Source organism: Mycena indigotica, assembly GCF_014461135.1.
Source record: "Mycena indigotica strain 171206Taipei chromosome Unknown Mind.scaff0003, whole genome shotgun sequence".
NCBI lineage: Eukaryota > Fungi > Basidiomycota > Agaricomycetes > Agaricales > Mycenaceae > Mycena > Mycena indigotica.
The window spans coordinates 5,722,331-5,748,586 of NW_023503002.1; the positions used below are offsets into that span (position 1 = coordinate 5,722,331).

Consider the following 26,256-nt stretch of genomic DNA (forward strand, 5'->3'; position numbering starts at 1 on the left):
TGACTGCCAAGGTAGTTGTGTTTGTATATGTTTGACAAATTAAGAACTAATCATAATACCATAGACCCAGATGCATTTGTCTGTTCTGCATGTGAGCTGGAAATTGAAGACCTCTATCCTTGGGAGTACATTCAGCGTCTTCGGAAGGAAATTGGATATAAGCAACTTCCACCAGCACCAAGAGGAGATCATCCTATAGTTGGGAGTGAAGCTTATATTGGACCCCAATCTTATCCTGAAAGCAAAACATCAAACCACAATGTGCTTCATATGCTAATACGCTTTGGAAATCCTGCTATCCAAAATCAGCCAAATAATAAATCAGATATGCCTCCCATTATTGCTCAAGCAGGCTTGCAGAATCTAGCACAGGATAGTAAGCAGCTTCAGGAACAATTAAATGGAATTCAGAATCGGTTGGAGCAAGTAGAGGGATTGCTTTATAGTGTTTTAGAAAAACTGAAGTAATTAGCTCAAGTATGATAGTTGGCTAGTCCATCCCTCCAAAGACATATATATATTATATATATTTATATATATGTCTTTGTCTTGTCTTGCTCTAACATATAATTTTCACAAGAATTTAAAAAACTAAATAAGCATCACTAAGTATATATATATATACTGTCATCAGCAAATATTACCAACTCTGAGATTACATAATGTTCATGGAAAGCCTGGATGCTTAAATCTGCAGGTTTAGTTATGTACACTCTTGTAATCCCATAACTAGTGTTGACGTGCTTACTCACAAAATGAGCAAGAGACAAAACAGGCAAGTGCTTCAAACTGCTTCACTGCTCCAAAAGGCAACAGCTCAACTAGTCAGAGAGGCAGAGAGATGGACAGAAGTGGACAGAAGTGGGAGAATGACTATTCTGGAACATAACTAGACCACTACAGGCTTTTTATACTAAAAGCTTTTGGAGCTACTAAATAAGAGGAACAGAAACTAGGAACCAAAAGGAACACAACTGCCAGAGTGCTCCAGAAGGACAGCACAGCCGGCGGATCAATGATGACTAAGTGATGCTGACGAGACTGGAGGCTCGTCAGTATCATATTTTCCCTTTTGAGAAGCCCAAGCAGTTAAGTAAGTATCTAAACATTGATGTGTCATGGCCTGGGGGCCCGGGGCTAGTTAAACTGAAAAAATCTTATCAAGGTACTTGGATGCGCTCGGACGGTCCGAAAGAGGGGTTCCCCTGACAGATACCACCTGGGAGGTACCATAGTAAAATGAATTGTTGATCTCATCTCAACACTAGGACCCCAGCTATCTTTATTGTCATTCTAAACTACAACTTGAACAAGTAAAATTTGGAATACCGCCCATGTCATTCTTGCCAGTGGGCCCAGGCCACTTCTCCTGATTTAGCCATGTCGCACATTGACCGACTATACCAAATCCACAAGAAGCCGGCCCCGTTGGTGGAGGAATGGAAACGTGTCTGTCACCTGCCTGACCGCGCGTGCACGCAGGTTGGCCCGCCACCGCCCATGGAAGTCCAACTTTGAGTGCAGGCGCACGGTCACTACTGGCCCGGACCCAGCAGTTCCTTCCGGGTCCAACGCGAGGATATGAGCGTCGAGCTCATGCAGGCGCGCGATGAAGAACAGGTCGGCCTCGTTATGTGTTGGGAGTTGGATATTGAGGATGATCTTACTGAGCTGGGGGGTTTCGGGAGCAGCGGGCTGTGTCAAAGAGCGGAAGAGAAGGATAACCCAGGTTTGGTATTCAATGCGCACGCTCGAGCGGCCCCTAACCGCAGCAAGATACTGGCAGGGGGGAGGGCGAGCGTCAGTTCTACTGTCCGCAGATTTCTAAGTGGCCAGTGCATCGGGAGGTATATCCGGTCTGAAGCACTGGAGTGAGATATATATTACGCGGAAGCGAGCATGATAAACAAACCGACGGCGGTACACTGCAATTGGAGGTGATCCAGTGATTTGAGCGCCCTTAGGATAGAATACGCTGAGTATAACTGCGAGGTGTCGTCAAAGGATATTTCCAGGCGGCAAAGATGGGCGAAGAGCAGTGGCTGGTTAATGAGACATGTTGAGAGGCGCTCTGTAGGCTGACCAATCTGCAACACCTGCAATGGGAAAGCGACCGGGCTCCGAGTCGGAATCGCTCTCCCGTCCAGCTCCGAGTCAACATCTGCCAGGGAGTTGGATACCTCAAGATGGGTGACTAGGCTGTCCCGCAGCACCTCCAAATGCCCACAGGTGACCCCAAGACCAAACTTGCAGCTGCATAGGGTGACGTAGATACACCCAGATGTCCCTTGAGCAGCAGGCCGCAATGCTGGGACGCAGCCATGCTCGAGTATCATGGTCATCACGTGACCCGCGAAAGAGATGATTCCATATGTGTCGAAGAGTTGGATGGAGAGAAACTTGAAATGAAAGGAAGGGCGTGCGCCCCAAAGAATACGGGCGGAAATGGCACCGTACAGCGCATGTGGGGCTGGTGTTGCTGACTTCAAGTTGCCGCAAATGCATGACTCAGATTCAGCAGCGCAGACAACCATCCACAAGCTCGAGAAGAAGTTCCATGGTCCCCTTGCGGCAGAAAGCGCGGGAGCCGCATATATATGCTCCATTTTTGTCAAAAAACGACGGTTTCAATCGCGCCCGCAACCACTTTGGTTTCATGTGCCCTTCGCGCTCCACTACATGGCCAAGTCCGAGTCTGCGCCAAAGAGCGTCAGATGGACACCTTCCAGTCCGAAATTCGGGGAGAAGTTAATTTGACGGAACATGTGGTACGGCTGTACAAGAAGGTCCGCTCATTAGAGGGCATCGACAGGAATAGAGGGAGTTGTTTCTGGATTAAGTCGTCGGGGAGTCGTCACGCGTGACATGGTAATGATCTTGAGCGGGAAAAGAGGTATTTCGGGCGCTTGGGAGGCGGAGAGCAGGGGAGCGGCCGAGATGTAAGGCGTGGATTATGGTGAGATGCTAGTGCTTTGGTTGGGCTGTTCGTAACGCAGATCGGCAACGATAGCTTGCTTGCGATAAAATTGGTCGAGGGCGTCGAGGCAGCGGAAGATGGGTGTGTGTGGGGTACAAATGAATGGAAAGCGAATTGGCCAATGGGTGTGGTCATATGAAGGATGTGCAGTAGACACAGGCTGGAGGGACTGTTGAGGAAGGCAAGGGGGCTGCAATAATGTGGTGTTCGCGCAAAGGGCAGATATGGAGTATGAACAAGTTATATTTCTTCGACAGAGGGCCTGTCATGAGCCTGTTAGGTATAGGATAAGCACAGGATATCGACCGAAACGCTCAGAAACGCACCTTGAAAGTCGATGGCTGCGCGTTATTTAATCGTCCTTCTCCTCTTGACCGTCTCCGCCCGGAATTCTCTCTGCCTTCAGCATATAGTGTGCCCGGGCCAGGCAGCGGTGCACTTTCACGCTCTTGACCAACTTTCTAGAACCGGTCCTTTGCAAGCTATTTGTAGCTGCATATGGGGGTGGCCAATTGAGATGGCATACGCTTGATTGAGAGCAGCTTGCCTCATTGTGCGGAAGGTAAACAGGGCAGTGGCGGAGTTGGAGATGAGGGTACTCCGGGGACCGTTTTCGCCATCGACGTGGAGGACAAGCAGGAAAGTGTGTGATTCAGACGTCACGTGGCAAATCTACTCGTTTCTCTCGCCCACATTGCACCGTTGGACAAACTCAAATGATGGACCACTGGCGCGTATTGTAATCCAGAGCGGCTCAGTCCTCGCTAGCCCTGAGAGTCGCTATTGTTGTCGCGTTTAAATCCTCCGCCACGGCGACGGACGACCCGCTCCACAGCTGCCGGACACCAGCCGTGCATAACGAGCTCCAACTCTCTCGTCAATCACTGATACTCTCCCGCCCTTGGCGTCTCTCTTGCTCCATATGTGCTAAGCATAGCGCGCAGATACTGCAATCGCTCCCTCAAACGCCGGCGCCGTCCGGTTGCTTTTTCTTCTTTTCCCTCTTACCTGCCAGGCGCTTGACCCTCGACTCGCAGGACGCTAGTGCTGCAATATTAATGGCCACTAATTCCGACCCCGTCAGCATCATCGTCGACGACTGGACGTTGACCAGACTGCAAAACTTCGCAGGGGGCTTCGGCGTGCCTGGCTCATCGTACCCTGCGCGATACAACGACACCATGCTAGTCCTCGTCCCACAGGCGAACTCCTCTCTTCACGAGCTCGAGCCCTGGCTACTTCAGTTTTCTGGTTGGTCTCAAATACCTCCATTCTTCCGGCTAATCGATGGCAGGGACCTCGATGTCGCTGTATGGCGTAACACCGCCCACCGCCCCGTCGACGCAAGGCGTGCCCTACAACCAGACTATCAGGATTAGCGACTCCACACGTCCTGGCGCCAACGCAAACGACCTCAGCACGTACCAACCCTACACATACCCCGCGCCAGCCACACTTGGCCTGATCTTCTCGACGGGGACTGCGTCAACTGCAGGCACGCTCCGTCTCGGCCTTACCGGATTTCTAGGACTCGGCGTAGACTACGTCGTCATCCAAGCTGGGGAGTTCACAAATGTGGCGGGGCAGACGATGCTGGTGGACGACATGAGCAAGGAGATACAGTGGAATGGGGCGTGGACCGTGAAGAGCGACTACCACCTCCAGGGCAACTCGATCCTTCCCCCCACATTTGTCACCGCTTTCTACCCACATAACAACTCCACGCATACGAGCGCAAAGGTGGGCGACTCGTTTGTGTTCTTGTTTTCGGGTGAGTGAACCAATTTTGAAGTAGCCATTGACTTAGCATCCTGATAGGCACGTCTGTGTCGGTACACGGTATTCTTCCCGCCAGCGCGACCACCGACAACTGGGAACTCAACATGAGCTTCTCCGTCGACGGCAACTCCACCACCAAGTCGTTCACCGCGAATGCCGCCAAAAATGGCATCGTCGGCCCACATTTCGTGTACTTCGCGACGCCAACGCTCGCGGGTGGGAACCACACGCTCATCGCCACGATCCTCGATGTTGCGGGCCCTGCAAACCCAGCGGTGCAGATCGACTATATAACATACGCCGGGGACTTTGCTACGCCGCATGATAGGCCGCAGTTTACGTTCCCGCCGCCAGCCAATGGGTCGCCGTCTTCATCGACTACCGCCAGTAGTGTGGGGACATCCCCGACAAATGCACCAAAACACGAAGCTTCAGGCGCTGCAATCGGCGGGGGCGTGGCCGCTGGTGTCGTTGTCTTACTCGCCCTCGTTGGCATATCGTTTTGGTGGTGGAGAAGACGTAGAACGCGGGGCGACATTGTTGCGGACCGAACGGGTGAGTGGGACTTGATGCAAATTTCCAAATCTGACTAGTGACTAGCGCCAGATCCTTTTCCTGTCGAAGGGCCCGATATGCGGAGCACCACGACCGCCACGGCAACAGAGGTGTCTTCCACGAGTCCGACTTCTAGCGCGGGTCGGACACGGAGGCATACAGCAAAGTACGCAGCAGTCCCTATCGCCGTAGGCAACGCCCATTCGACAAACGATGTCGATGAGCGCATGCGGCGCCTCCAGCAGGAGATGGACGGCCTGAGAAACGAAATCCGCAGCCGCAATTCGATTCCGGCGACGGCGCCGCCAGCGTATACGGATGGCGGGGAATCAGAATAACACCCTATGCTACCTTCGGTATAGCGAGCTGGAGATGTAATGTACTGCACATAATAATGGAGCTTATATGTAGGAGTAGTGGTGCGTCGGAAGGAGAAATGCTATCAATAAGGGAAGATGATGAGTTGGGTGCCAGAGGGTAAATTGTGGGATTGAATAGCATATAACAAAGCTTGACCGCAATTGCAGAGCACAAAAAGACGAATCAGAGCACCACACGTCGAAAGACGAAAAATTGTGGATTTTGGGCCAAGAGGGCGCCGAACCGAGCACCCCTCCATACAATATCGAGGTGGGAAGAGTAAGCACAAGAGGTGAAGATGCCATAACATCAGAAGATACGGTCCATCAGGTGTCGAGGGAGATATATCGAGCGTTTTTTTTTTTTCATCACTTCTTGGCGAAATCTTCAGAGGAAGTGTGTCAATGCGCGCATGACACTCAGGAAGGCATCAGGGGTAGTAGTTGGGGATGACGAAGAAGTCGCATGAAGACTCGCTGGTGCATTTCGGTAAAGCTGCTAAAGCGGGCTTTGCGACCAAGCGGGGGAACGAATGGATCGATGCAGCGCGTTTCCGAGCCCGGCAACAGCATGGCATGCAGCCCTAGCATCTCTCACGGAGCCCTATACAAGCGAGCAACAGTCGACGGCGTGAAAACGCGGAATTTGGCCAGAAGGTCGTGAGAGGCAAGAGCGGACCAACGAGCACCTTCCCAACCAAAATGGCAAGAAATATATGCCAGTATGAAGTCTCGAGATGAGGAGGGCGTGTCGAAATAGTCTGTCATCGGGTGGGGAACAAGATAGGGTCGAGGACTTTTTTTTGGACGTGACCGTCACAGCGTGACAAGGGCAAAAAGTCGAAAGGATGTGGAATGGAGATTGCAAGATGGTTTCTTCGGACTTGTGAAGGGTCGAGTTCCATGTGAATGGTATTTGTGAATGGTATCGAGACCGTAGATATAAAGCATCATCTCTTCGGATTGAAAACTGGACAAGTATTCGTCCTAGGGTATGCAAGTGTCACGATTCAGATGATATTGCTGCAAAATGCCTCAGTCGAGAAGGGGAAAGATATAAGGCGACATACCTGCTGCCTATGAATCCTTCTATTACTTGGTTGCGTTCCCGACAATAATACAGAAAGAGGTGGGTGGACTGGACCCTGACGGATGAGTTAACGAACTTTGAATGGAACGGCGACAAACGAGTGGAACTCACAGTCAATCAAAAGCCGCGCACTCATACTGCAGGTTTTCTGCCCCTTCACATTCAGCTGTGGATGTGACCAGCCAGCCATCTTTGACGTTCCCAAATGGCGCGTTCCGACCAATTCGCCAAAGTAGCGGAGGAGGAGTGGAGCAGTCTCTATGATACAACGTCAGCGGAAAGCTCACAAAGCGGACATACTGCTACTAGCCCACCTGAAGTTGGTGTTCTTCATCGCTGTCCGTGCCCTGTCTGGAGATTCCCTTTGGAGACGATTTCATGTATGAGTCGGGGGCAGGGGCAGAAAGCGGCGCTGCGGGTCGAGAAGGGCCCGTGGCCGATGTACTAGTCGTATCCGAACCCGCAAATGCTGGAAAACGGTCCCTTGAGCACAGAAAAAAGCAAGAGGGCATAAGAAGCCGAAAGCGTACCGCATAAGGGGCTCTCGTCGGCGCGGACGGCCTGGGCAGACGCAGTGCCAGCCTGGGCTGGTTGCGTGAGTGATTTGGAGGGCGTGCGTCGTTCGGAGGTGGTGGGAGGAGGAAAGAAAAAATGATCCCCGCCACATGCGCGTGATCACGACTTCTTTCATCCTCTGTCCGTTGCTATTAAACACGCGCATGGCGATACACAACAACGAGGGCAGGAGTTTTTGTCGTAGCAGAATGAAATCTTTGAAGTGAGTTGTTGTTGGTGGCTGGACATCGAAAACTGACACGCAGCTCACCATTCTCAAGCCGCTCATCGAAGAGCTGAAGCTATGGATGTAAAGCGCTTCATTGTGTCTTTCTATGGCGCTCAATGAATACCCGTCTATCGCTCTTGTGGTCATTTGGTCACGACCATTGGCAATGAATACAAAGGTACAAAGCCACAAAGGAAATCCGAAAGGCTTTTGCCTCCGCCTGCGACTATAAAGTAGCCTCCGCTGAGCGTCCGCCCGACCATCAAACTTGTCCGCACAAGCAACCATGTCCTCTGCCCCTATTGCGCAAACTTTACTCCAGCCATTTTACGATTTCGACGCTTTTCTCGCGCACATCGCAGGCATACCCACTGGCAGACGCATCTATGATACTCCGCGCGCTAAGGCATTCGTGGAGGAGTACCAGCTCGACATAACGCTCGCCCAGACGGCTGCATGGGTCTTTTCTGTGTTTCTCCCTGTTGCCTTGCAGGTTAACCAAAAGCGGCCATGGCTTTTATTGCTCTTGCGCGCGTCCTTCGCCTGTATCTTTGCCCAGATGGCCGTGAGAGTGCGCAATGGCTGGACATCTCATCCACGGAAGGAGGCAGTGACAACTGCTTTTGTGGTCGCCCACCCGTGCGTTTCCAATATATTTCCCTTCCGGTGGAGTCCTTACTATTTATTCCACCATTGTAGGCTTGGTATTGCGATAAAATACTCGTCCGACGCGTCGTCTCCGTACCTCTTGTCGCTCCTACAATGTGCCCTGCCAATGACGGGACTCCTGGTGCTAGAAGTTCTCTGCATCATTACTCTACGGTTCGCGTTCCCGGGCTGGTGGATTCGGCGAGCGGATGCGCTGAGACGCCTTCGGCGCCCGGGGCCTAGCATCTCCCCCCACGTCGCCAGGGTGTTGTCTGCAACTATCCGACGTGCCTAATTTCGTCTTTCAATCTTAAAAAATCATGATTGGCAAAAAAAAAAAAAAGGTGTTATGTAGGTCCTTCAAGTTTAAGTATCGCACTCAGCCTAACTCCTCTTATAGTTAGAATCAGCACTCTTTCAAGTTGGTCTGTATATATACTATATACTAGTACTCTTATAAAATGGAAACCAGTGATTGACATTCATTGGTTATTCAATTTCTACTAGTAAAGGACGATCGCACACATTTCTAGTCGTCCAATGTCAACAAAAGCGGGTAAAGCCACACCAAGCAGTGCTGCAGTGGGGATCTCGGCCCGTTCATTACTAATGATCGCGACGGAATCGAACTATGTAGTAAACGGTATCCGTTAGCGATCGTAACTTGCTTCGGCTTGTGCTCGGACTAGGACGCAGGCTCGGTGAGAAGGACAGCTGCAAGACTCCGGTCTGCAAATAGTACATATCCATATGGTGGTACAAATACATTGTGTTGTTTAACTGCAAGTTGAATAAATAATGAATAAATTAAATTTCCAGTAAATCCAAGCCTTGAAGCGCCGCGGCGGCTACTGTGGCCATGCGCAGGTGCAGGCGCCGAATGGACAAATGCCACAGCTGGGATACATTTAGCACGCTTAGCTCTGAGTTTATCAAGAGGAAATTAGACTCACTTAGAGAGCAAGCCATGGGTTCTCAGGCTAACCACATCCGGGAAGTTGCTGTGCTCTGGAGTGGGAATGCGGGTGACCGGGAGCCCAGACGACATGAACGGGAGTGCCTCCGGCGATCGTCGGATGGGGCCAAAATCCAGCCCACGATGACCGTATCTGGCAATCGAGGGCCCGACCATACTGGTACTATGCATGTCGAGGTCCGTATGTCCTACGTTACCCAGCAAGCTGTGGTCATATGGCGAGAACGGCGGCGCGGTATTGCGTCTAGCATATGGCTGATTGTGCTGGAAATGAGTCGGAGACGAGGAGGAGGAGGCGGCGTGCTGAACCCCATGTTGAAGCTCGTCATTGGGTACGTTGGTCCGGAAGGCGGGAAGTTGATAGGTGGAAGGGACGCGGCCTCGATGTTAAAACTTGAATCGAAGGGACGAGTCGTATAGGCAGATCCACTGAGGCTCAAGTCCAAGACGGCCAGTGGATCTGTGCCATTGAGTAAGCTCGAGTATTGCGAGGCGTCGATATCCGGCATTGACCAATGCCTGTTTGGGGAAATCGCCTCGGACGTCGCATCGTGGAAAAGTGTTATCGGCGACGGTGTGCCTGTGGACGTTGACCCGGGCCCGATTGCGCTTGGACGCGCGCTGTGACGGCTTCCCCGCGTACGGCGACGCCGGTATTCGCGCTGGTCCGTCACCGTAACGTATTCGCATCGCAGCCCTTTCTCTGTGCATCTCTCGCAGGGATTGACTGGGGACTCCTCCGAGGTCAAGCACTAGAAAATACATAAGTCTAGACCTTCGGAGTGTAATAAAACACACACCCTTATTTTCCGCTTGCGGCAGTTGGTGCAAGCGATGATAACCCTCCTTCTCTTGGTGAAGAGCGCAGCCAGTTCCGGGCTCGGTGGAGAGTTATCGGCGGCCATGACGAGGGACGAGGGCTTCAAGCTGGGATTGTTGGACGAGGGAACATGACGCAACTGGATCTGGTTATATACCCGACCTTGTCATCCGAGGCGCATCGCTGGTGCTGCAGCCTGGCCGTCACAACGAACAACAATACCCTATCAGCTGCTCATCAAACTTGAACTGCAAAATGAGTGCATTCTTACCCCGCATGTTGGGGCCAGCAGGAAACTTGACGATAACACAGCACAGAGCTAGCCCATCCGAGGAGTAAGCAGAAAGCCTGGCGTCTCTAACGTCACAGGAACGTCCGTCGCGGGCAATTTGATGCCGTCGATGCCATCCCGATCAGTATATGAAAGGAGGACCTTCGGATCGGAGCCGTAATTTGGTGGTTGCGGCGATTCGCGATTGGATCCGTGAGATTTGCCGCTGGTCGTCGGTCCCTCCGCATCCCCACTGCCATACATGCGGTCGTAGGCTCACTGCGCCAGCTTCATACCCGTTGTTCGAACATGCGAAGTCATGATCCTTATCCAGGCTACTCAAATCGCCCCTTCCAATGCCGAGAGGATGTTGTCCCTGGAGGGCATGTAAGTCTTATATTATATCATCAACCACATTCCACACGTACTCAAGTTCAAGTTTGGCCTTCTCTTACCGTCAGCTCAACTTGAAGCCAAAAGGAAGGTCAAGCTGATCCATTGAAGACGATTGAATAGCCTCAGGGTTAGAGAATCTGCGTTAGAGAATCTGTTGAGTACTTGCGTTAGATCCACGCTCGAGCAGTGAGCACAGTACCGCTGACATGGGCTCCGCGACCCACACACGCTGACGCGCCGTCAGTCACATCGAGGTTGTCGTGTAACCCCCGCCGAATCAGATCGCGAAGGCGGTGTCGGCGATTCCCATTAGGGCAATCTAAATTCAGTGTAAGATGAAAGCGTGGGCAGTCGTGACGCCAGCGCAGGCGATGGCGGGCGACTCTTTGGTTGCTGCGAACAGACTTCGAAGTTCGTGCCCCCTTGATTGTACTGATCAGGAAGATGTGCATGATCTCCACCCAATCTTTCAGTGGCAGGGATCATGATAAATTGGCACAGTGCTGTCTTTGAAGTCGCCGTGACTGTATGGTCGGAGAGCCCGGGCCTGAGCGACAGTGCCTCCGTCGGGAGTAGTCGGGGAGCCCGTCAGAGGTCCAGCTTTTCTCTCCTTGCATCTATCATCAAGGTTTTGAAACTTGGCGAGTCTAGGGCGGGAAAGAATGGACTCACTTGTCCAATCGCGCTATTACTAGCAATTCTCGGTCGTTGCTCATCTTAGCAAGCACGCCAATCACAAATTATGATAGCATTCGCGAATTCGCGTGGTGTCGTTAGGTCATAGTCCAAAGAGAAGAAAGTAGCATGCTACCACTGCGGTCCAACAAACAGCATCCATCCCGTCAAGTCGGGGTTCGGTGCCAGCCCACGGAAAAACAGCTGCCCGCTGAGATAGTCCATCCTCCGCAGCCCGTCGTTCTTCAGGTGCCCGCCACGCAGCCGGAACTCCAGTCGCGCATGTGCTTGTGTTTGCCTGCTCCATTTCTGGACTTCTCGTGGAAAGACCAACTCGAGGAAGTTGGCGGTTATGGCGTTGAATATGTCGCGTATGCGTATGCCGCTCATATTTATCACAAAAAACTTCCACGGGAGACGAGCTGCGGCGAGGCCAAGGCCGCTGACATACATGTGTGTGACAAGGGGAAAAGTCGCTGGCTGCGCCAGGTCCTGAGCGGAGAGCGGAAATGCGGCATCGTCGGGCCCTCCATATAACACACTGGCATCAGCGCCTTGGCGGATATTCCAGAAAATTGGCGCCGGACCGGTGACGGCGGCATGGAGGAAGGGGTTGAGATGGAGTTCCCAAGGAAATGGGAGAGGTTCGCCATGGAGCGGGACATGCCACGTCGGCTTGGGCGGTAGTGCGGGGTGTTTGATGCCGCGAACCCAGCGCTCAGGGTATACCCCACCGCGGGGACTACGAAGACTGTCGAATACTTCTTGCACGTCCACCTCTTCCGGGTCCAGTTCGCGATAGGGAGTGGGACTATCAGCTGACACAGATATCAGGGACATGTATTATTGTACGTTAAGATCTGACTCACTAAACGTGTTGTGGACGTCCACACCATTGACACTTGGTCGTGAATACGCCGCAAACGCTCGCCAGTCAGCAGCCGTAGGAGGCTCCCCGATGTCAGCGCTCCGCAAAAACAGTTGAGGTCCCGGTGTAACATTGGCGGGAGTACTAGTAAGTTTCGGGAACTCTCGGGGGAGCGCTTCTGTACCATTGGCCCCTTCGAAGCGGCAATTAGCATGTAATCACACAAGAAGAGGGAACTCTCACCGCCAGACCTCCTTCGAACAAGCCTCTTTAATCGCGCCCACCCGCGGGCTCGCTCCGGCTGCTTGATCGTCGCCGACTGTTCTTTCAATAGCTCTGGGAGCTGGATCGTGGCGGGCTGATTTGGAGCCGGCGAAGCGACCCAGGGTGTATCCAAACTGGTGATATTCCTGGGGAAGGCGAGCTTGGGCCACGTCTTGTACGGCGGCCAGAGGTCTTCAGGCAGCTCTTGCATTGTGTGGGCAAGTGGGAAAGGGGACACGAGGCACGGCCCGAAGAAGCGCCCAATCGATCACATATGCCTACCAATGAGTCAGAGCAATCTCGAAGCACGTGCATCTTCACTTTCATGTTAGCGTTGCGTCTGGCGCAACGAACAAGAAGGGGAAGAAGGTCTGCTCGATGAGTGGCGGGATTTCGTGAGTGTTGGATGACCAACGATGTGTCATGATGGTGACGGTTACGTGTGATGATTGATATCATCATTCCTCGTGACGGCAAGAATCTTTCCGTCGACCTACTCTCACACCACAATAATCTCCAAGTGCTATTCTTCAGAACCCGACATGGGCGATCGTATCCCGCCTGAACTTATCCACCTCATCGTCGACCACGTCAAAGACCGCGAATCATTGAGAGCTTGCTCCCTTGTCGCGCTCATTTTCCGCGCCCCGTGCCAGCAACGACTGTGGACAACGATGGCATTGAGAGTACAGCACGATGCCGCTATCGTAGAGCCTCTACAGTATCCCCACTCCATATCTACCGCCAAGTCTACCCTCGAGGCCTGCCCTCACCTCGCAAGTTACATTACTTGCTTGAAGCTCACCATCGTGCCGGAAACCACGGATTTCGCAGCCGTGGGGCTTGCTAGTACTATCAAGCTACTTCCCAACTTGACAAAAGTCTCCCTCTATCCACTCAATGAAGTAGAAACGAGCTGGACGGACATTCCCGACGCTTTGCGGTCCGTAACCGAATCTCTGCTTGAAATGCCCACTCTGCGTCAAGTCGAGCTTGCCTTCTTCTTCGCGGTCCCGCGTCAGCTCTTGGGCAGGATATTTGCGGAGTCGCGTTGTGTATACTTGCGGGGAATCTATCTTGAGCACCATAAAAACGCCTCCGAGCAGCCATCGTCACCAAGCTCTTTAGAGCGCTTCAAGACCAGGACCATTGATATCGGCTACTATTTCCTGCCGCTCCCCTTCCTGCAGCCCTACTTCTGCTCGCTGCGCGCGCTGGTGTTGATTAGTCATCGCGAGCTCGCGATCAAGTTCGTCAGCGTGCTTCAGCCGCTGCTTCAAGTTGCAGCTACGAGCCCGTCCCTCGAATACCTCTCGATCGAACTTCCAGGTGTGTACTCTTCTAGATTCCAGCTCTTGCTGACCGTGACCATCACCGAACAGACTACGGAAAAAACCCGCACGGGAACCGGCGGAGGCTGCAGCTCCCTCCGTTCAAGCGCCTGCAGTATTTGCAGGTAGTATATGAATACGACTCGATCGACAGCCTCCACGAGCCCCCGGCGTTGCTGCTTCCCATCCTGCACATCGCCGAAAGTGCCCCCGTCCGCGAGCTCTGTCTCTGTTCCGACGTCTGCCACACAGATGACCAGCCCCCACAAAGAACGCGGGCAGCAACAGACCTCGATTCTTTCCTTGCGCGATTTCTGGAGTCGGGAGAGCGACAGGCGCGGTGTGTCCCGAGTTGGAGAGTCCAGGATGAGATAATGGATTGGCCAGCGGAATATCGCGCCATGCTCGGTCGATCGCTGCCGCGAGCGTCCCAATTGGGACTACAGGTGGTCAGTTTCTCCTCTGAGGGATGGCGGGAACCGATGGTGGAGTTTTGACGCTACTATACTTTTGATTTCCCTATTGAATTTGAATCGAAATCTTTACATACATACATGTACTCAAGGCCTTTTCCGTAGGTGAATCTTAATCGAGACATGTACGTTTAGAAGAAACAAAAGATATAGTAGCCATATAGAGGTTATGGTTATTATACCGTCGTAGTTCTGGAGATATCGGAAGAGTATAATGGATCTTGAATGATCCAAGTAGGGAGACGATGCAGTGGATGAAGAGAGTGCGTCGTATGAGGTTCTTCAATTTCTATCCTGAATACATGGGCAGAAAGAGTGAGACACGCGAGGTGGATTCTTCATTCGACCGTCAACTCCCTCCGCGCGGAACCATACTCGCTGGATGATAGCAGTGGTCGAAGAAAGTAGTGTACATCTTGGATTCGACAAGACGATGCCAGGTTCTGCCTTGCGACCTTCGAATTCTAGCGAAACCGGCAACCTCGCGAAAGTGCAGGTTGGGGGAGACACGGGAAAAAGGGTGGGGATGGTTGTAGAAGATTATCTTGAAGATGACAAAAGAATCCGAGGTTGGTTGGAGCAAGATTTGTCAAAGTCTTGAGGAATTTCCGAATTAGGCTGATGACGGAAGAGAGCAGGTCTACCACAAAGGAAACGGGCAAAGTCATCATAGAAGTCGAGTGGGAGGATCATGTTGAGGCTGTGGATATAATGGTAAGGTCGATGGACACGTCTCTCTCGTAGCGGTCCGAGTAAGCCAAGGAATTTGACTTTCACCACCAAAACGACGGCAGGTTGGCGCCGAGTTCGAGATTTTGACCTTAGAGTGGGCTGAAGCAGGAGTATGGCACGAGCCCAATGTATGGAATTAAATTATCCAGCAGGGTTGGCCTTGAATAGCGAAGAGACGCGGAGTGTGGTGCAAGGGTCACGGGAGACAAGATGGTCGCCAACGAGCACCTTGGCGCTCGAAAGAGCCAGAAATAAGATTAATACATGGTGTTTGGGTGTCCATTCATCAGGAGATACGGTCGATATATGCCGACAGCAGGTGTGGAAAGTGCTATGTCGAGCGACTTTTGGTCCGTTTTCGGCGACGTGACTGTCACTGTGTGACATGGAGGAAACGGCAAGAAAGCGCGTTTGTCGAGAGTTGTGGTGGAAATCGATGGTGTAAGATGTAGGATTAAGAGCAGGGAAAGTGAAGAGTGTGTGGTTGGGACCGAGTAGCAGTCCCAAAGACTCCGCCTAGACCCATATGCGTGAATGCGACGGCGGCTGCGTCCTCGATGATTTCTCCTTGTATCTTCTGCCAAGGGAGCGAGAGAGGCTGGGGGGTGCGTTGTGTAGGCGGAGACGGTATTAACAGGAGGAATTTTTGAGTTTGGCTACCCAATGATCGAGCAGCGAAGAACACCTCGGTGCTGGCCTTGATCGCTGAGTGGGAAAGCTGGAGGATGTTAGGTCTGTTTTTTCCTGTATTTTACAGCAGACGCACCTCATATGTGACAACAAGAATAATAGCGGATCGACTGGAGAGTAAAAGCCGAGCACATACTCTCCGTCCCATTGGATGTGATAGAGGCGACCAGAGAAGAGAAGGGCTTAGGGACCACAACACTGGTGGAGCTTAAAGTCAGAACGGCAGTAGGAGGACAACGCACCTTTGGCCACAACAAGTAACACCTGGTCCTTTGGAAGGCGGTAGCCTAGTGTTCCCACAGGTACGTGTCTAGTCAGAGGACAACCGGGTCTGTAGTCAGAAGCTCGAAGACCAACTGAATACCAAGTCAAGAACTTGTCGAAAGAACGATTGGACAACTCACGAGTGGCATTGTATATATGCTTCCTCTCTGTTTTCCATTGGATAGGTTGGAACACAGACTAGTCGGTCATTGGCATTAAAGTCGCCAGTATAGGCTCGGGGTCCGATGTATAGCACATACAAGGGAGAATGGAGGGTCGCAGCCAGCCATGGTGGTCCAGAAGAAGAATGATGTGATGAGTCAGTGTCGTTACCTGAGGCTTGATTCGAAACGGCGTCACCAATAATCTTGGACGTCCTTATACTCTGCGGCTCTCGCCCCTTATGCACGACTCTTTAAAGCTATCAAACCTTCAACGTCTCCCAATCCGAGAGCGGGTGACTGTTCTAATCTGCCTGTTTTTTCTCAAGTGCTCACGATTTCTTCTCAACAAGCGATTAGCTCACCGAGCAGTGCAGGAAAAACGCGACTTACAGCCGCTTCTCAACCGCATGATTGAGAAATCACAAAAGGCACTTCTACTGCCCGTCTTCTACTGCACTTTGGACCCAAGCGATATACCTTCAATGATAGAGGACGACTTCAATCCCCGCGAAGCCTCTCTCTGCACTCGTATGTCCGGGGCAATGTGTGCTATCCAAGCCCTCTCCGAAATATCGGAATTCGTCGCAGTCGACGCTCTGCCTGACTTATGGCCCCGCATCTGGACCTGGATCCAGTTTCTCATTGCGTACGATCGAGCTTGGGGGCGGTTCGAGCAAGAGCCATGGCTTCCGCCTGCGGCCTGGTTCACTCTTATCCTTTACCTGGCAAACAAATGTTACAACGCTGGAAGCAATGTCATCGCACAAACACCGGGAATTCTCGTCACGCTAGGCGAATCTTGGCACTATTTCCTCAATACCCGGGCCGCCCACCAGAGCAAGAGGCTCCGAGTTGTCACGGTGGCGACGATGCTCTCTGCGGTTAGCTGGAACTATCCCACCACACAGTATTATGAGGAGCTGTTCGAGGGTACTGGTGGTCGCAGTGGCTTTGCCGCCTTGCTTGCAAAAAACCTGCAGATAAGCTTTCCTGAAAATGCCGATTTTTCAACAACTAGTGCCTTGGCTGAGGGATGCAATGTGTCCATGATGTTGATGTCTGTCGTCCGGATCCTCAAGACGGAGCTAAACGAACTCGGTGTCGTGTCGCAGCTGACAACGACCTGCTTATCTCTACTCAAGACAGCGCATATGAGCGCAAGTGACAACAGGGCAACCACAGTTGCAAATAAAACCCTGGATTACCTCACGGCTTCCTTATGGCAATGCCTTGCAGTAGCGCGCGCCGATATGCGGATTTCCGAAGCTCTTCGTGCGGGCCTTCTCTCACTATTGTTTCTCGGGAAACAAAACCAAAACATTGTCCAGAATATGAAGTTCTTCCTTGGTGCGGTCCTCCCAACATTCACAATCTTTCCGTCGGTTGCAGCGGTGTTGGACGATGCTTTAATGCAGGTCGTTCAATTGCTTCCGGAACAGAGGGATCCAGCCAGAGCAGTAACGAGAATAGTAGGAGTGGTACTCACCGAGTAGGACTCAGTCCCATTTTGATGGCCCAATCCCACTCTCGTGGCGCCGAGATAACTTAGCCGAGCTCTTGGAGAGCAACGACAATCACATATCAATCAAAAAAAGATGGGCAATGCAACGCGCAGCGTGCCTCCGCGGCGAGCGGCAGCCCGCGGCAGCGTGGGGTCCGGGGCGAAGCCCTGGTCGGGGTCCGGGGTGGAAAACCCCGGCCGTCGCGGCCGGCGCCGCCACCCTGCTAAAAACCTCCATGCTTACCAAGCAAAGAGGATGAAGTAAGGTGAAATATGACCTCACGCTCCGCGCAGCGGGCCCCGCGGCGAGCGGAAGCCCCCGGCAGGGTGGGTCCAGGGCGAAGTCCCTGGTCGGGGTCCGGGGTGGAAAAACCCCGGCCGCCGCGGCCGGCGCCGCAACCCTGTTGATGCGATGGTTGTCGATCCATCAACTGGGGTTGATATGCGGGAAGCGAGTCCCATTCTGGGGCCGCGGGAGTAGGACTGGGACCCATCAAAGTAGGACTGAGTCCTACTCTGCGAGTCCCAGTCCTACTATTCTCGTATATACTCATCCAGCCACACTTGGGGCAGAGGTAGCAAAGATTTGGACAACATTCGAAGGCATTGCAATGGCGAGAGCTCGAATGTGGACCGACTACAAATCCCCTTTGTTGAAGCCAAAGCTCACTCAACAAGCTTGCGCGTATCCTTTGGCAAGTATTTCATAATATACACTTCTATATAGACTAACAAGCCAAGCAGTGTATCGAGAAATCGATGGAGCGTCGCGCGCTCAAACAATGCTCTCAATGTGCCTTGCGGCTGTACTGCTCTAAAGCATGTCAAAGGTCTGACTGGAAAATCGGGGGCCATCGCTCGCGCTGCGTCCAGCATTGTGCGTTATGGACAATCCGTCATGATTAGATAGGCTACTGATGAATGTCTAGCTTGTGGGGCACTGGTGGATGCACGTAGCCAATCCTTTGTCTCTGCAGTTTTGTTCAAGGCATACCTCGCCCGCAACGTGTACATTGCGACTGGAATCTTCAAACTGCTCTGTCAAGACCTACTAGCGATGCCAGTCGTCCACTGGGTTTGGCCATACGACCATCAAGACCGGTTTAAAATCGACAATTTTACAGGCAATTTCATGTATCAACCTGTAGTGCTTGATGGCCGCGCCAATTTCGGCGACTTCTATACCAGTTCTGAAGCGATGAAACTGGCTTACGGCGCCAATCGCGTCGTCCTGCATGTGCTTGACCTGGGTTTGGCTAAGGTGATGTTGTCCGTAGACGCCACGCAGTGGCCGGCCGATGACGGCGTGCGGGCGGAGATGAAGGAAAGCTACACGCTACCCCTCGAGCACGGTCAGTATCTCTTCTTGTTGCGGTCCCGCAGCGGGGCACTTGTGCGCGGACTCCGCGCGATGGCGGAGACGGTCCACAACCAGATGCTCGAGGTTTCTGTGGAGGATTTTGCGCGATATACCCCGCAGATCACGAATCTTGTGCTCGAGGACGGCGACCAGGCCTTTTCTAGTGCGCGAGCTTTTGTGGCATCCACCAAGGCTTAATATTTGCAGGCCTGTTTGAATTTATACCAGAAGCTAGCGGCGACGATGGACTGCGGATGTTGGAGTAAGAGCGTCTCGGAGATGAAGCAGCTTGCAAAATATGAAGAGCTTTACATATCTTCGCATTTGTTTTATATGCGCAACAAGTGCATTCATCCTATGTACGGGTCCTTATACAATGATATTTCGTTGACGATGAATCGAGAAAGTGGTGGAGATGACTACTTTTGACCGCAAGATGATGTTGGTGTCGGAGGAAGGAGGTGGAGGAGAAAGGTGGGGCCAGAGAGCTTTGAGAGTTGTGGAAAGCAATGGTGAAAGTGCGGGGAAGAGGGCGATGGTGCTTGGGGTCGTAGTCGTGAAGTTATTGATAAATTTCCGAATCGGGCTCGACCATCGAAAAAAGTAGAGTTTTCCACAAAGGAGATGGGAAAGCTTATCCCAGAATATCAAGACAGAGTCGGGGGATAGTGCTGAAGCACCAGTTATAATGGACAGGTCAACGGATGGGTCCACCGGGCAGCGTTGTCGAAGTAAGCCAAGCAGGAGCACCTTGCACCACCAATACGAGAGTCAGCGTGCGCGTAGTGGTCAATTTCAACCAAGGAATAATATAGGGAGGAGCTTTGATATGATTCCACCCTGCAGAGACGCGTCGTCTATAGCGACTGGTTCAAAACCACAAGGAAAGTCGAATTTTGACCGATGAGCAGCGAGAGACAAAACCGTCGTCAACGAGCACCTTCCCCGTCGAAACAGTGGGAAAAAAGATTAATATGAGGCACGTGGGCTTCCGTACACCAGGAGATACAGTCGATATGGAGCGCCGATGAGTGTGGAGGAAGATATGTCGAGCGACTTTTGATGCATTTTTGGTGACGTGACAATCACGTGCTGACCGTGTGACATGTAGTAGGCGAAACTCCAGTGTTTTGGCAAGAGCGATGGCGAAGTGCAAGCCCCCGGGCGGTGAGGATGTGGTGTCCATAATTTGAACGATACTACGATTTGGATTCTGGATGCCTCAGCGCAAGTGCTCTTCTAGTATGTGCGTCGACGACTGTCGATAAAAGGCGTGCAGCAATATGGGAACGGCGTAGGGGCAATTGTTTCGCAAAGATATCGATGGAGACTGGGGAGGATATCTCGGCAAGTAGAAAAAATCTTCGAAAGTCGGATCGGAATGGGGGGGTCGGCCGGGGCAAGCGAGTGAAATAGTGGGAGTACTATGGCGCGGCAGGTACAGTCGTTGGATAGCACGACGAGGTCGGAAGATGAAGCAAAATCGTGAGTCTAGTTGGGTGTAGTGGTAGACCCGAGCTTAGGCGAGACTCTTGAGAACGGCTCGTTCTATACGGGATCATGATGGCGACAGGTTTGTCGCTTCGGGACGAGGGAAGGAGTTGGCAGTGTTGTTAATGGCATATCAGCGAAAGCACAGTTTCTTTCGGCGAGAAAAGGCCAGAATCGTCATTCCAGTGCTGCTGTGCAGGTGCATCCTGGTGGCAGAGGAGCGCGATGCCGATAATGGCCATGGAGGAACCATGACTGAGATGCAAGGTGAAGTTGCGAAGGAATAGTAATCTTGTCGGGACCTGACTGCCAAGTTTATCGGCAGCGATCCTTGCTCCCTCCCGAATGAGTTGGGCATGTTGACAAAACAACACGCATGGCTATGCGAGGAACAAGGATGAGCGACAAGCCAGTCTAGAAGCGCAATACGGTTCAGTGTTTGGAAAAAGCAAGAAAGGTAAAGTACACGCACCGCCATTGCCTGCCTATACCCGTTCCAGACCCTCAAGTCGCATCCAATGCTCCTGTCCAGCCGCCCGCGCATGTGTCTGCACATGTTCTCAAGTCCAGCGAGCTAGTCGGTTGGCTGCCTGGCAGAGGCCATTCTAGCTAGTGTGCGTGTCAGTGCGTTGCACAGTCCGGCTGAAGACCACGCACGGAATATCGAAGAGTTGTGCTCGCATTGTTCGGTGGTGGTGGTCGGGAAGAAAAGAGAAGAGGAACGTGATCGTGGCCTGTCATCGGCTCACAACGCTTTCTTTGCGCTTTCTTCTTGGAAATATCTCTCTCTCGTCAGGAAAAGGTGTCGACCGCGGCCAATCCTGGCGATACCAGGCAGAATATACACTACTGCAAGGATGGGATGTTATTCTGATCTTCTCCACCGATGAATTCAAAAAGCCTAGAAGATATCTTCATTGAGATTCAATATTCAGAAGCCTTATGATCGGTATACCGTGACAAGGCTGCCCTTCTCTTCGAATCGACCACCATTGTTTCGCGCGCACTTTTGAAGCACGCGCATCCCACAGCAGCCGAACACTCTCGGTCCAGAGGTCTTCAACTTGAACGGGCTCTGCATACTTCACACACAACCGAATCCGCGCCAGCCGCCCCACTCATCATGAGCTCAGCAGCCTCAGCCTTTCTCGCTGCCAGTGGCCACCCGCGTGAGTCCCTGCCAGTGCCCGCCGCGCCGCCGCCCTCGCTGATCGCCCTGCAGAATTCATCATCAACTGGGTCTCTTTCTGGATGGACCCGCGCACCGAGGCGTTCTTCGAGAGGTACCACTTCGACATCGTCCTCGTGCAAGCAGCGAGCCTCGCCATCACCGCCGTCCTGTCGCTCTACCTCGTCTACTCCTTCCCCACGCCATGGAGGACCTACTTCATCTTCTTCCCCCAGCTGCTCGGGTACACGCTCGCCGTGAATCGGGCCGTCGCGGGCCAAACTGCCATGCGCGTCGATCCGTTGTGGGAAGTACAGCGGTCGCTGTGGATATTTTGCCAAATGTACGTGTGTACGGTACTAGTATACTCCCATCGTCTACCAATCCATATCCATCCCCACTACAGGTTAACGTCCATCCACCAATGTCTATTCAGCACGCCCGGGACTTCCATCTCGCTGTGTCTGTGGCGCCTCCGGCAAAGTGCGACGATAACAGTTGGCGGATTGCTTGTCCAGGCATTGTGTGTGCTTGCTTTGCGGCGCATCGTCCCCGAACTGTGGATACGGAGGGCAGCAGCATTTCGGCAGCGAAGGCTGGTGGAGGCAGCCAGGTTTTCTTCGGGAATTCGTCGTGCCTAATGCATAAGGAGTAGACCGTTTCTTGTTCTTGTAAGCTTGCAAATGATCGATGTTTTCTTGTTGTAATGAAACAAATGGGTACGAACTGACAAACAGATATGTGCAACTGTAAAGAGGAGCTTGAGGTGAAGATAGGAAAAAGAGGCTGCGTCACGCTGACTCATGTGTGACGCCGCTGCGACAAACCTCCATGTCGATGGATGTGGATACTCGGCGAATGAATGGCGACCTTCTTCCGGAGAAAGTCCTAGAGCAGATCCTTAAAGCAAACCTCTGCATAGACGTTGACCTCTTCAACGATGTTTCCGATGACGCCTTCGCAAAATTTGAGGAATCAAGCGCCGCATACGTGGCAGTGTGTAGGTCGTGGTCCCGCGTGGCCATTCCGTGGCTTTATGAGACTGCGATTGTCCGGTCTACGTCGCAGGCGCGGGTGCTGGCGAACACCCTGGAGAAGAACCCTGAATTGGGTTGCTACATGAAGAAGTTGCGCGTGGAGGGTGGGTATGGCCAGTATATGCTTACGATTCTGAAGCGCACGCCCAATATTTCGCACCTGTCTCTCTCTATGGATATCTGGGATCCTGACACGACGGAAGGCCTCTGCAGTGGACTCTCGCTCATCAATCCTTCGTGTCTTGCCCTTCGCGACACTGGGGTTTGTAAAGGCAATGAAGTGGTAAAGAAACTTGTCGGCGCGTTGGATGTCGCGCTTGTGGAGTGGAAAAACCTGGTGCGTCTCCTCTCAAAATGTCTAAGCTCCACGTATGACTTAGCCCATCTTCAGACCGTGTTTGTATCTCCGTATATCGACAATGCTGGCTGTGCAGGAGACGTCATTGCATCGATGTCTGTTTTCAGGCGACTCCAGACGGTTGTTGTCCGTAACAAACGCGGAGCACAATGGGCATATTCCAACTTTATTCCCTGCCCTCTGAAATCCGTTCGAGTGATGGCTCCACCCACTGGCAAGGAAGATATGGGCAACGACAGACTGCAAGCGCTTTTGACTTATGACATGGCACCGTGAGCCATCTCTGGTGGATGATGCTGATGTTGCTCACATATGGTGTAGGGATGCCCCGGTCATAGAAACAATCATTCCCCGAAAAAGTCGTAGGTTTGTCCCTATGGCGGGTCAGACAGAACAGCTTCAAGACTACATTTGGTCCCGCATTCTTTACTTTGCTCTGGAAGTCGAAGAGCGTCGGGATGGGTTATATCGCAACAATTATCAGAAGACGGGGCCATCGGCATACGGTTACCGCCAGAGGGTTGATCCCCTTCTAGTCTCAACACGCTTTCTTGTAGGTTCTTCTACGTTACTGTCCAGTCACAGTAGGCTTACCATATCCATAGCGGCTGGGAATCCCGCATTTCTACGACACATTGCTAGTGCCGAGTCGGGACGATATCTTGGAACAATACTTTCCGTCATACCTGTATGTCGAACACCTGACTGCGCGGCAAATCGGCACCGTTTCTCGCTTTTCTATGCCACAAATCGCCATTCCTGACACGATGATATCGAGCTTGGCGCGATCCTCCGGACGCACACTCGTGGACCTGGGCCTGAATCTCGGGCATCACAATACAATCAATGCTCTCGAGTTGGAACAACTTCCTCAACTCCGTGTGTTACGTCTTAGGGGTCATGTCCGTGCGGGGCCTGTCGGCGAGTTCCGTCCACATATGCTACCGCGCCTCGAGAAACTATGTGTTAATGGAGCGACTAATTCTTTTGCGCAAGCAGTGGCGCGGATGAGGTGGGCAATCGAATTGTTAAAACAATCACTCGAGTTCATAACTGACTCCGACACCGCACAGTCTGCCCTGCTTATCGTCGCTCACGTTTGTCTTCCCTGCTACCTCTCCAATCAAGCCTGGCATTAGCGGCGCCGAGGCCGCACAGTCGCTACTCGCCGATGTTCTCAAAATCCACGGCGACAAACTCACGCAGCTCACGGTCAACAGCTTCGACATTGTCAGCGGTGCGACCATCGATGACTGTCCTAAACTGGAGAAGATTTATCTGCTGTTGGGTCCAGTTCGTAGTCCCGAAGATGGTTTTCTCCGTTTGTCTGACCATTCATCAGGGCATGCGACCACCCAGGCTTGGTCTGTTGGCCCCTCCCCGAAAGAACCATCTGCAGCTTATCAACATCGTACTCTTGCCCGACCTGCCACCAGACTATCCTCTGCCCGTCTGGTTCGGGTCTGCCGACTCTTCAAGCCGACGGCGTCCCCGGGCACTGATCAGCCCTTGCCCAGCTGCAGAATGGTCTGACTTTCTCACCCAGCTCGATGCTGCGACGCGCACCCTGCTGGCCTTGCAGCAAGTAACCTTTGCGTGGCTGGCTTGGCCCACAACCGAGTGAGTGTCATCTGCACCGGCATCCCGCTCTTGCACATGTTGCTCTTCAAGTTGTCGTTTCTAACTTCTGCCGTAGACGTGATATCGCAGCCGAACCGTGGCTCCCCGAACACAAAATACTCGAAGCACTCAAGGTCAAACTCGTAGACAAAAACGGGAAATGCTGGCGCGCTAGATTGATTTGAAAGTGCGAAAACCGGAAAGGCTTACCAATCTAAATCTCTACTATGACTCTACTTACACTTTTGCTTTCGGGCTGTCTGCCTCATTTCATTTACCGCTGAATGCTTATTTCAATCGAATCCAAGCTCGCCAACGATGTGTTTCCAAGAGTATGCCAATATCATGATCAGGTGCAACTAACTTGAAGCTACTAAGTACTATATCGGTATCAGGAAATTATGACCACACCGTGAGCAAACTACATAAGTGGTGAACAATCTAGCGAATCAGGTGGTCGGTCTAAGCGAGACTAGTAGCTAATTGTCATTTGCGAATCGATGGGTATTATACCACGAGACCAACCAGAAAAGGGGCGGAGGTGTGGATTGCGACGAAGGGGTGGTATCCAATGAGGCTTGAGCACGAGCGCAATGTGCACCGACTCCAAGGCAAGAAATCGCGGGTTATGACCGCAAGATTTCAACCAACAGGATAAGCGATGTGTGGAAAATATCGGATAGGTTTTTGGTCCATGTTGGGCGATGCGATATTCACGTGTGGGACAGAGGCAAAAGATGGAAGTACGTTTTTGGTGAGGATTTCGAGGGTAGCGGCCGTTGTCGTCACGCTCAGGGAGTGTAGACCATGGTATGCTTTCCGATCATTGTGCGAAACTCGACCGCAGAAACGATGGAGAATTGGACGAGGGCGTTGGTCTAGAGTTGTCGAAGAGAAGCAAAGCCTTCCTTTTGCCTCTCTTCTACGACAAAGACCTGCGATACCCATTGTCGAGGCGGGATTTGGAATTAGCGAAATGATGTGCGGCCTTGTGTTGTATGCAAATTGCATGACGATGGGACTGATGTAGTGATGGGCAGGTCCGGTTCGGAAAGTCGGTCCGAACCCGAACCAGACCGGACTGAACCCAGGTTCGGGGTTCAGGTTCAGCCAACACCGGTTTTGAACCGAACCAAGGCCCAAGTTCGGCCGGGTTCGGCCAAATTAGGCCGAAAACGCCGGTTCAGAGGCCGGTTCGGACCGAGGTTCGGCGTTCAGGTTCGGGAAATACCCATTTTGAACCGAACCCGGGGTTCTCGGTTCGGCCAAAAGTGGCCGAGAACCGGACCGAACCGGACCTGAGCATCACTAGACTGATGGGAGCGATATTGAATAGCCAGTCAGCTGAGAAGCTTTCTGGACTACATTTTGCGGTTTTCGGTGAGGGAATATGACGAATGCGGGGGACAAAATGGCTACCGAAAGTCGAGTTGTGAAGGAAGAAGACGGGAGGGAGAAAATCGAGTAGTGTGCCATGTCATGCTATCTTGAAGACACATAAACACTGGATAGTAAGTATAAGCAGGAAAGCCGAGTGAAAGGGAGATGACACGCACATGGCCCTGATTAGGGCTGTAGGCCGTCGCCGTATACTACGGCGTACGG

The 26,256-nt window shown here is 52.3% G+C and overlaps 7 protein-coding genes across 7 annotated transcripts; 4 read left to right on the forward strand and 3 right to left on the reverse strand.

Moving 5' to 3' along the window:
• Positions 1-1,700: 1,700 nt before the first annotated feature.
• MIND_00404500 (uncharacterized protein) lies at positions 1,701-2,606 on the reverse strand (the record flags this gene model as incomplete). Its single annotated transcript, XM_037360869.1, has 2 exons — positions 1,701-1,858; positions 1,913-2,606. The coding sequence occupies 2 exons, from the start codon at positions 2,604-2,606 to the stop codon at positions 1,701-1,703; spliced, it is 852 nt and encodes a 283-aa protein (XP_037223754.1).
• Positions 2,607-4,035: 1,429 nt separating this feature from the next.
• On the forward strand, positions 4,036-5,649 carry MIND_00404600 (uncharacterized protein; the record flags this gene model as incomplete). The annotated part of the gene is made up of 4 exons (XM_037360870.1): positions 4,036-4,228; positions 4,272-4,748; positions 4,796-5,311; positions 5,357-5,649. The coding sequence occupies 4 exons, from the start codon at positions 4,036-4,038 to the stop codon at positions 5,647-5,649; spliced, it is 1,479 nt and encodes a 492-aa protein (XP_037223755.1).
• A 5,813-nt stretch (positions 5,650-11,462) lies between these two features.
• MIND_00404700 (MYND-type domain-containing protein) lies at positions 11,463-12,673 on the reverse strand (the record flags this gene model as incomplete). Its single annotated transcript, XM_037360871.1, has 3 exons — positions 11,463-12,148; positions 12,200-12,391; positions 12,442-12,673. The coding sequence occupies 3 exons, from the start codon at positions 12,671-12,673 to the stop codon at positions 11,463-11,465; spliced, it is 1,110 nt and encodes a 369-aa protein (XP_037223756.1).
• A 331-nt stretch (positions 12,674-13,004) lies between these two features.
• On the forward strand, positions 13,005-14,259 carry MIND_00404800 (uncharacterized protein; the record flags this gene model as incomplete). Its single annotated transcript, XM_037360872.1, has 3 exons — positions 13,005-13,791; positions 13,845-14,133; positions 14,181-14,259. 3 exons carry the CDS (start codon positions 13,005-13,007, stop codon positions 14,257-14,259), a joined length of 1,155 nt encoding a protein of 384 aa, XP_037223757.1.
• Positions 14,260-15,452: 1,193 nt separating this feature from the next.
• MIND_00404900 (uncharacterized protein) lies at positions 15,453-16,257 on the reverse strand (the record flags this gene model as incomplete). The annotated part of the gene is made up of 5 exons (XM_037360873.1): positions 16,213-16,257; positions 16,093-16,150; positions 15,931-16,044; positions 15,765-15,886; positions 15,453-15,716 (listed from the first exon to the last, which is right to left on the reverse strand). The coding sequence occupies exons 1-5, from the start codon at positions 16,240-16,242 to the stop codon at positions 15,453-15,455; spliced, it is 588 nt and encodes a 195-aa protein (XP_037223758.1). The 5' UTR covers positions 16,243-16,257.
• A 5,199-nt stretch (positions 16,258-21,456) lies between these two features.
• On the forward strand, positions 21,457-22,277 carry MIND_00405000 (uncharacterized protein; the record flags this gene model as incomplete). Its single annotated transcript, XM_037360874.1, has 3 exons — positions 21,457-21,637; positions 21,691-21,979; positions 22,043-22,277. Exons 1-3 carry the CDS (start codon positions 21,592-21,594, stop codon positions 22,275-22,277), a joined length of 570 nt encoding a protein of 189 aa, XP_037223759.1. The 5' UTR covers positions 21,457-21,591.
• A 181-nt stretch (positions 22,278-22,458) lies between these two features.
• Positions 22,459-24,836, forward strand: MIND_00405100 (F-box domain-containing protein; the record flags this gene model as incomplete). The annotated part of the gene is made up of 7 exons (XM_037360875.1): positions 22,459-23,010; positions 23,065-23,303; positions 23,353-23,584; positions 23,637-24,043; positions 24,105-24,324; positions 24,374-24,651; positions 24,728-24,836. Exons 1-7 carry the CDS (start codon positions 22,468-22,470, stop codon positions 24,834-24,836), a joined length of 2,028 nt encoding a protein of 675 aa, XP_037223760.1. The 5' UTR covers positions 22,459-22,467.
• Between the last annotated feature and the right edge of the window lie 1,420 nt (positions 24,837-26,256).